General features: G+C 47.6%; 2 protein-coding genes across 3 annotated transcripts; one reads left to right on the forward strand and one right to left on the reverse strand.

Annotated features, from left to right (window-relative positions):
* The first annotated feature begins 1,739 nt into the window (after nt 1-1,739).
* Nucleotides 1,740-6,806, forward strand: LOC149275671 (ATP-dependent RNA helicase DDX19A). 2 transcript variants are annotated; one of them, XM_089504428.1, is made up of 12 exons: nt 1,740-1,796; nt 2,188-2,245; nt 3,418-3,495; nt 3,633-3,768; nt 4,320-4,412; nt 4,700-4,802; nt 5,145-5,259; nt 5,382-5,559; nt 5,683-5,920; nt 6,035-6,197; nt 6,473-6,664; nt 6,745-6,806. In XM_089504428.1, exons 1-12 carry the CDS (start codon nt 1,740-1,742, stop codon nt 6,804-6,806), a joined length of 1,473 nt encoding a protein of 490 aa, XP_089360554.1. The 2 variants fall into 2 exon arrangements, with proteins under 2 accessions (XP_089360554.1, XP_089360555.1); XM_089504429.1 differs by lacking the exons at nt 1,740-1,796; nt 2,188-2,245; nt 4,320-4,412 and having other exon boundaries at nt 3,480-3,495.
* Nucleotides 6,807-8,380: 1,574 nt separating this feature from the next.
* On the reverse strand, nt 8,381-9,139 carry LOC149275672 (UBX domain-containing protein 10-like). The gene has a single exon (XM_089504451.1). It carries the CDS (start codon nt 9,137-9,139, stop codon nt 8,381-8,383), a length of 759 nt encoding a protein of 252 aa, XP_089360577.1.
* Between the last annotated feature and the right edge of the window lie 863 nt (nt 9,140-10,002).

Consider the following 10,002-nt stretch of genomic DNA (forward strand, 5'->3'; position numbering starts at 1 on the left):
TTGGTCCTCTACATTGTATGTGAAATAGGGTTCTTCTTCCTGAAATAATTTGGAAATAAGTAACAGTCCACTTACGGCCAACGCGGCTCCGGCACGATAATAAGTCTCTCATCAAGCTGATAAAATTGTTCTTCAGTATCAAGAGGATAAAGATATTTCATTTTAATCAAGTGCCGCGTTTTATTACTGCGACGGCTCTCCAGCCAATTTGGGAAGATGTGATCTTCGGAGAATGTATTTTTATATATTTCTTTTTTACTCTCTGCAGTAATTAAAGGTTTCTAAAATGTCAGCTTCCACGATGTGCATTAATGCAACGCAGTCAGCGGGGAGAGTAATTAGACCAGAATCCGACGCTGGACTTCTGACGGCTCCATCAAGACCTCTGCTTTCTGATCTCGCCACCCGGCTTCTAATTCAGTATCACAGAACCGGATGCTGGACTGTTTCGGTACCAAAGAATTCTCCGATTCACGTACGGCGTGTTCTGCCCCGGGGCTCTTTGATCAAATAACGGGAAACATTTAAATAAACCACATCATTTTTCTGATTAATTCCTTAAGAAATGACAAGAATACCCAATGGGGCACTTTTGGGTTAGGGGGTGTGTTTAGAGGCGTGGTTGGGACGGGGTAATTTGTGTAACTGAGTTGGGCATTTAGACGAATAATGGGTTTATTTACCCCGTTTAATTTATAACGCCGTTCCCTGCTGTTTCTATACATGTTATCGGGGCTTTTAGGGCTGTAGAACCCTGCGATACCCTCACAGTGAATGAACATAGTGATCCATTACGCATACACCGGGACACTTGGCAGGTATGAGTAGGGACTGTACAGCACAGCTTTTCTCCTCCTTTACACATATTCGCAGAACACGACATTTATTCACATAGCTCTGGGTGGAAAGGGCTTTTACCGTAAAGCAATCAGCTCAGTGTGGTTTGTAAGTAGGGGGCGGGACCTAAATGTCACATGACTGCCTACAATGGTGGACTCTGGTCCTTGGAAAGATACTAATCAATCACATTTTCATCAGAAGTGACAATTGTGATGTTTCGGTCCGGAAGCCCCACACGGCGGCGGGTAACAATGTTTCCAGCGGCCAAGAAATGGTTGGACATTAAAATGACGATAATTTGTCTTATTTTTATTAAACTTTTTTTAATAAAATGTAGGCTGCGTGGTGGGAGCCGTGGTCCATCTGGCCACGGGCATACCTCCCAACCATCTCGATTTCTGGGGACAGCTAGTCACCCTGCTGTCCTGATTTTGTGGGTTGTGATGATCATAGAGATCCCACGCTGTCTCCTCACAATCTATTGGTGGATCGGTGATATATGACATCATATTATAGCTTCAAAAGCTGAAGAGGTAGGTGGCAGCTATTAGCCACGTCTCTAGCCACCTCCTGCTTTACCTGGTGTGCGTGATGGCTAATGTGGGCCTTACTCTCAGTACTCTCAGCCAGCCTGCAGAGCAGTAATATTTAAATGCCAGTGTTTGGATGACGACATAAACTACAAGCAAATCTAACAGCAGTATGACGTAGAGAATAATAACCCGGAACTTTGCAGTTCTGGAACGGATGTTCTGAAACGGGCGTTTCCCCGGACGGATATTAAGGTGTCCCAGTGGGCGTGTCTCTATTCAGTGCTTTCTTGCTGCTGATTGGTCAAGCTCGAAGGCGGAAGCTTGGTTGTTTTTGGTTGGATCCGGCGCTTAGTACTCGGCAGCACGATGGCGACTGATTCCTGGGCCCTGGCCGTGGACGAGCAGGAGGCAGCAGCCGATACGGTGAGAGGGGAGGCCGGGGAAGAGGAGGCAGAGAGGCGGCTGCCCTGCCGGGGAAAGGGGAGGCAGAGAGGCGGCTGCCCTGCCGGGGAAAGGGGAGGCAGAGAGGCGGCTGCCCTGCCGGGGAAAGGGGAGGCAGAGAGGCGGCTGCCCTGCCGGGGAAAGGGGAGGCAGAGAGGCGGCTGCCCTGCCGGGGAAAGGGGAGGCAGAGAGGCGGCTGCCCTGCCGGGGAAAGGGGAGGCAGAGGGGTCTTCCTGTGGGTGGCCGCGGCGTCAGTGGGATTTTAGACTTTAACTCTTTGGCTATTGTTGTTTTTGTTGTTGTTTACACTCATGTATCCATTACTGTTTTATATATTGTGTGTATCTGGTTTTATGGAATTGTTTTCTTGCAGTTCAATAAACTGGTGTTGAAGGACGATACGGATGAAGCCACGAAGCCCGCGAGTAACGGTAAGTGCCGCCTGTGGCCCGGGCAATCGAGGGGCCGGCGGGGCTCATCACAGCGTTCTTGTCTCCGGCCCGGTATAAATGCGTATTGTGTGAATCGACGGGAATCTAACCAAAAACTCAAGCACCGCACGACAAGTAGAAGATCTGCTTTTTAGCGCTAGAGACTCATCCTAGAGTTCTGAGTCCCCCCTGCGCTGGCGTCATGTGCCCTGACTGAATCTGGCTAATTGCCCAGCCACGTCTAATGCCCCTGTCTCTGGGCTGCCGGTGTCCGTGGTACCCGCGTCCAAAGAAAGGAGGCTGCTCTTTGTTTAAAAGGAAATCGGCTGCTAGATGAGGCTGAGGAGCCTCCCGCTTGTTACTCGCGGAGAGAGGATGATGGCGTCTTTTTTTAGGAGCTGTGGGGAATCTAGTAATCTACAGAAAGGTGTCCTCCTGATGCACGCGGCTTCTTTTCTACGCGACTCTCTGAGCGATGTTCTTCTTCTCCCATAATGGCACAATGAACGGGGGGGGGGTAATGCTGCTATCAGAAATGGGCAGTAAGACAGTCCATATTTGATCGAAGTCTGCATCATAAAAGCCCTGTAGGTATTGGAGTAGATGTTTAGGATAGTTGATGGGTATCGGGGGTACATGGAGAGGAGGGGGTCACATTATTTTTTGCCAGAATTCTTTAGAATAACAGTATGTATTTAAAAGAAAATAAAGTTCCACCTTTTTTTAGCGCAGCAGGATTCTCAGTGTTGCCTGTGCTGAAAGCAGAGCGGCAAATAAGGGAGTTGCTTGGCTCCAAGCGGCGCCGCTAGTTATCTGCCTGGGTGAACACTTTAGGTGTGTACCTGACGGGACGCCAAGGGTGATAGGTTAGCGTTAAGGGGTAGGACTTGGGCCTTTAGACTATCTCATGATGTGATTCCAAACTCATTGCCTCTCTCAGCCCGGCTCAGCAGTGGTGGGGAGGGCAGCGTGAGCTGGATCCGGACTGAGTGTGCCCCATCCCTCCTGTGAACGGTCCTTGTTTCCTCCCTCCGGAGGCACATTCAAAGACTCTCACTCAGGAGCTTGGGGTCCCAGGTCGCGGTTCCGCTTGTGCCTCTCTGTATCGCCCTCCAACGGCTGATGGTATAGAGTACCTCCCGTTACCCTAAACACCCGTCTCGTTCCTTCAGGCACAAATGGGGCAGCTAATGGTGAAACCACAGAAAAGCCCAACGGAGATGGCAACGACAAAACAGAGGATGATAAAGGTGAGCGGCCTGTGAAGGAAGTGTTTGTGCCGATGGCTGCACTCTGAGGTGTTGCACTGTCTACTTGTGATGGCGGAAGTCAAACCCCTAAAATTCTTATCCCCCATAACCATAATAATTGATGTTCTTTTCCACAGAGGACAAAGCTGCCCAGTCCTTGCTCAACAAACTTATTCGTAATAATCTGGTGAACACAACACACCAAGTGGAAGTTCTTCAGCGGGACCCGAACTCTCCCTTGTACTCCGTGAAATCATTTGAGGAACTGAGATTGTGAGTCTTGGGTTTTTGTTTGCGCTCGGGTGCTTGTTACGCTTGCTGTGATGACGTCCTACCCAGAGACCTCCTTGTCTCTCTATCACAACGCACTTTCTGTGCCAAACGTGCAGGAGCTCCAAGCGCTAATTGCATTTCTCAGTTAAATCCCTTGTTATCGTCTCCATGGCAACTGGATCCAGTGAGCCAAAGCCTTTATCTTCTAGCAGTTGTACGATGGCTCTGATCGAGGCTCGTCCAAGTGTTCCTCTTTGGAGCCTGTCAGATGTTTATTGACAGGCTGGGGGGGTCTTTATTATTATTAGGGGCTCTGGAATGGTTTACATCATACATTCTGAAAGGCTACACATCGGATTGGTGCTCCACTGTATTTAAATGACCCCAATCATGTGTACCAAGACTGAGGATTCATCGTTAGACCAGCACTGACATCTGTCTTTGTGGGGCCAATGATATGTAAGCCGACGGCCCCGTTCGTGTCTGTGTTCCGATATCCGCGATGAGTTGTGCGATTGACGCCGCGTCCCTTACAATATCTGTTTTCACAGGAAGCCGCAGCTCTTACAAGGAGTCTACGCCATGGGTTTCAACCGTCCCTCCAAGATCCAGGAGAATGCCCTGCCAATGATGCTGGCTGAGCCGTATGTATCAGAGCATGCTGTGCATGGCAGGGGGTAGTCCTACTGATCTGTCATTTTATTTAATTGTTTTTCTTATGGTTTCTCACCCCCCCCCCCATCTCCCAACACCGCTCTGTATATTAGCTTCTGCCGTTTGTGACCTAGCATGCTGTGCTCTGACGACGCAGCGTGTTAGCCGCTTATGTTGCTTAGCAACATTCTCAGAAATTTTACTTTTCTTTGCTCTGTAAACATTCCCTGTTTTTTTTAATCTGATAAACTCTGCCTCCCCCCCCCGTTTGTTCCAGACCCCAGAATCTTATTGCGCAGTCCCAGTCGGGAACTGGAAAAACGGCTGCGTTTGTTCTCGCTATGCTCAGTAGAGTGAATCCTGCAAACAAATACCCACAGGTGAGACGCATGTACAGAAGTGTCACAAGTGTTTGGGTTTTATTAAAGGTGCTGTTCCACCAACACTGCCAAATGTAACACCTATTAAGATATTACACATGCCTGGCCTATCGGTGTCACTGCCCCGTTATTGAGTAATATTAATATTATTCTGTTGTCCAAGATGGCTCAAGTCTATCCTGTAGACATGTAGCCCGAGAGGCTCTGTCTGAAACATATACATTTTGGAAAGTGTAAGCCTTTGGGATAACTTACAAGAATATTACCCTATAGCACAAGTTGTAGGGTGTGCCGCTGTGATCACTTCCACCTCTCACTGAATAAATTTCCTCCTCTTCCTAGTGTCTGTGTCTCTCGCCCACCTATGAGCTCGCCCTGCAAACCGGAAAGGTCATTGAGCAGATGGGGAAATTTCATCCAGAGCTTAAACTGGCGTACGCCGTGCGAGGAAACAAACGTAAGTACATGGGGTGACGGACTGCCGTCTCGCGGTGTGTTGCTATTTTAATTACCTCTGACGGTTTTTGGTGACTTCAGTTTCCATCAAAACCTGTAATCCTCCTTTTGATGTGTCCTCAGTGGAACGCGGGCAGAAGATTGCGGAGCAGATTGTGATCGGTACGCCAGGCACTGTTCTGGACTGGTGCTCTAAGCTAAGATTCATTGATCCCAAGAAGATAAAGGTGTTTGTGCTTGATGAAGCAGACGTGATGATCGCCACTCAGGGACACCAAGATCAGAGCATCAGGATCCAGAGGTAAGCGGCGGCATCGTTTCTGCTCTGGCCGAGGAGCAGCTGTCCGTCCTGCCTGCCAAGTCTCGCCGTATATCTCCCCCATGTTCTAAATGTAATTACTAAGTCAAACTATCGTGTTCACAGGATGCTGCCACGTGACTGTCAGATGCTCCTGTTTTCTGCTACGTTTGAGGACTCTGTTTGGAAATTTGCACAGAAAGTTGTCCCTGAGCCTAACATTATCAAACTGAAGCGGGAAGAGGAGACCCTGGACACCATCAAGCAGTACTATGTGCTCTGTAACAACAAAGAGGAGAAGTTCCAGGCTCTCTGCAATATCTATGGGGCAATAACCATCGCCCAGGCGATGATATTCTGCCATGTAAGTAGGCTGCAAGGTCATCTTTCACAAATTCAACCAACTTGTTGGTCTGTCAACATTTATGGATCTAGCCAGAGACCTTCCCTCACTCTTGCCTGTCCCTTCTCGTTTTAGACCCGTAAGACGGCTTCATGGCTTGCTGGTGAGCTGTCTAAAGAGGGGCATCAGGTGGCCCTGCTAAGCGGAGAAATGATGGTAGAGCAGAGGGCGGCCGTCATTGAGCGTTTTAGAGAAGCCAAGGAGAAGGTTCTTGTGACAACCAATGTGTGCGCCAGAGGTGAGCTTCAACTGTTACAATGAGGTGTTTTAGGTCCCTTTCCATGTTGTGACAACGTCTACGTTCTTGAGTCCTCCTGAAATATTTAATGTATATTGTGGTAGCTGTGTCCTGCAGACTGAGGGGAAAAGTGGTAACCCTTTCAACCGGCAAAGGTCCCCCTCCATCCTTAAAACTATTCAGAGGATCTGGAGGCCACGGGCGGACTCTGGCATGGAGCTTTAACGTGTCTCTTGACTTGCAGGCCTTCACAAACATTCCTCTTGTATCTACAGGTATTGATGTAGAGCAGGTATCTGTGGTGATCAACTTTGACCTTCCAGTGGACAAAGACGGTAACCCAGATAACGAGACGTATCTGCATAGAATTGGCCGCACTGGACGATTTGGCAAAAGAGGCTTGGCTATCAACATGGTGGACAGCAAATACAGTATGAATGTCCTGACACGGATCCAGCAGCACTTCAGTAAGTTGCATCCCATCATGCGGCTCCTTCTCAAATCTAGATCGGTCTTCCCGCAGTTAACATCTTAACTTTTCCTCCAGACAAAAAAATTGAGAAGCTTGACACAGACGACCTCGACGAGCTGGAGAAAATTGCCAATTGAAAGCAGTCACCAAGTCTCCTCTACTGCATTCTTCACCAGTATCTCCTTACCGGTGGTCTTTAACCAGCTGAAAAGTAACTAGGAATTTCCTCGATTCTCTGGGGACGGCGGATTGGATGAAGAATTAAGAAACTTTTTAGACTAGCCTTAACTGAAGTATTTGTAAAACGCTGAACTTTAACGCTTGCACCCTCTGATGGGGAGGAGCGTGCGACTAACCCCCTGGGCCCGCTTTATCAGTAGAGGTTGCACGCGCCCCCCCCCCCTTCTGTTTGAACTGATTGCAGTTTGTGTGCCAAGCACCATACGTTCTTGGTGAAGGATGTGAGCTTCAAGTGTTGGCTTGTTTGGCAATATAGAACTTAAAACTAGCATGAAGGATTTCAGACCCAGTTCATGTTGGGCAGGAGGGTACCAACAGTCACTTTTTTTTTTATTAATTGTGTTGCATAAATTTGAGGTCTTGGTGTGGATAATAAGTTAACGCGTGAGGCTGCAGGATTATAAAGTGTTTTAAAAGCTGTCCTATCAATCAGAATAATTTGTATAACTCCTGCCCAGGCCTTTTCACTTTAACTTAAACTTCATCCATATATCTTTTTTCACTTATAAAGGATTAATTTTAATTAGCTGTGATGCGGTTCCCCTCCCATGACTTGTGCACAGCCAGGAAAGACTTTGAGCGCAAATTCTGTTTAATAGACGTCTGCTGGGTCAGGAGCCAAGTGTCTATTATCCAGAATGCTGCCAGAGCCGATACCAAAGCTTGGGTGTTTATTCCGCTTTACTTTTTTTTTTTGCATGTTTATTTTATGTATAAATCTGCTTCAAGACAGAAGTGAAAAAATCCTTTTACCGAGTAAAAAAGTTAAACAAAAAACCTTAAATTGACTGAAGCTGTACCTAAAGTTTTTAGGAAACCCTTTTAATTGGTTTACTTTATATTTGAAAGTGGGCACATGGGAAGGGGTGCTGCAAATTGTGTACCTTAACTCTTTTGAATAAAGAATCCGCTCCCAGCGATTTGTTCTCTGTGTATATTTATTATTAATTATACTGTAATTGTGATCCAAAGATGCGGAATGTTAGTGAGGTTCTCCGTCAGGACAGAAATAACGCTTTGCTGTACGTTAGACCCCATTCCGGGTTTTGTTTTGTTCTTTACCCATGAAGGACCCCTGTTATCTTTTAGGATAAGTGCAGATTTTTTTTATTAAAAGACACGAATTTATCACCAACAGTGAATGCTGTTTAGATACAAAGTTTGAAGTTTTTTTTTTTTGTTCTCTCAATTACAAAGCAGATTACAACAAAACAAAAATAACATTGGAACATATACAAAAAATCTTCAAACGGTATAAAGGATACTGAGAGGTTGTGGTCACGTAACGGTTAGAATGAGAATATGAACTGTAGCCATTAGGATTAAATCAAATAAACGTCCCAAGACTGGTGTCAAACGTGAAGCGTTTCCAAGGATTGTCCTCAGAATCTCGTAGATGGTGGTTATGGGGACCGCGGTGCCACCTGTGCTGAGCGGCCAGCCCATGGCCCCCTGTACGTGGGATTCTGTCTTAGTCCCTTTCTGTCTGATGGATACACAGGACAGATTTATTAGGGATTCCGCACTCCTGCAGGGTTCGGCTGAGGTCAGGGAAGCTCCTCCTGGGCACCTCCATGGACTCCACAATGCAGTTTTCGCAGGAGGTACCAGTCTTCATCTCGACCACAGCCAGGACGGTTTGGATAGTGTCCGAGGGGCGGAAGTGCCACTCAAACCTCTGCCCGGCGTGGGATCGGAGGGCCAGGAGCAGTTTGGGCTCTTGATCTGAGGGTTCCTGCAGGTTTGGAGAAACGGGGAAGGTCTCGGGTGCAGCGTGACGCTTCGGGCTCCGGCCGGTGTCTCCGGTGCTGACCGCGGCTGGGACCTGGGCTCGATAGAGCGCTTTGGCACGCCGGTTATGTGACCCGCTTGCCAGCCGCATGCAGCTGGTTTGTCTCGCCAGCTCCTCTTCGGCTGTATTTTCTCCGCTCCCAGCAGCCCCGATGGAAGGAAGGACTCGGTATCGATTTAAGGAGGAGGAGGCAGGCCGGGCTGGAAGGTGATGCAGGAACTCGGCGACATCTTCCTGTACGATCCGGGGGCTGGTGATAGGCTGGGCCGTGTGCACCCGCGGAGACGGGGAGGCTGGGTAGGAGTAGTCCTCGCTGTGAGAGAAGCTCTGCGGGGTGGTCCTGGTGCGACCTTTGGCAGATTTGGGTCTGGTAACGTGCATTCTATGGAGGCCGTCTGCAGCGCTGGGAATACTCACACCGGTCGGCGCTGTGGCCATTGCCTCTTACATTACCTGTAAAGAATGGGGGGTGGTAAATTGCAAGCTCTGCAGGTCAGAAGTGCACATTATCGGTTTCCCCTTTTACACTTAATGTATACATCACTAAATATAATAAAAATAAATAATTTAAATGTACAAACATGAACACAGCCCCAGCACAGCTCACCCCATTAATTACCCCCGTTACCCTGCCCATATTACCTCTCTTTCCTGGGCTCCAAACGCGGCCATCACTCTGCAGAACTCCTCCTAGTACACAACCGTTCGTTACCGGGGCAACCGGCGCGTGCACGCCTTTCATCTACGTCAGGGCGCAGGGAGCACGCACAACGTCGGCAAGAACTGGAGCTCTCGCGTAACCGAGAGAAATGTCGCCGCACCAGGGGGGCGTCGCCGCCATGTTTTTGGCAGGATACTTCCCATGTGACGGGAGCCACTCACAGCACCCCATTTAATGGGCTATAGGGGGTCACCATGAGGGGGCCCTAAACTATTAACAAATTACCACCGGGGCCCTGCATAAAAAAAAAAAAAAAAAAAAAAAAAAAAAAGACAGAAGCCTCTAGGTTGGTGAAAGTAAAAATCAGCAGGTAAACGACTGGATAATAATCTGCCTTTCCTTATAATTTAAATACCACTAAACCGTTATGAATTAATAATTCATGAATTCTTATTAATAATGATCATTAATTAATTATATTATTATTATGATAATGTTTGTCCTCTAGGACATCTAGTGGTAACTGGGGGTATTGCAGCCAAACTACTTTTATTTATTTTCTTTTACCGATACATTTTACGTTTTCAACAAAACAATTTCTATTCCATTTGTATTTCTATTTGTTAAATGTGTTATGGTT

This window comes from Sceloporus occidentalis, unplaced genomic scaffold, assembly GCF_023333645.1.
Source record: "Sceloporus occidentalis isolate IW3139 unplaced genomic scaffold, rSceOcc1.0.p SCAF_271, whole genome shotgun sequence".
NCBI lineage: Eukaryota > Metazoa > Chordata > Lepidosauria > Squamata > Phrynosomatidae > Sceloporus > Sceloporus occidentalis.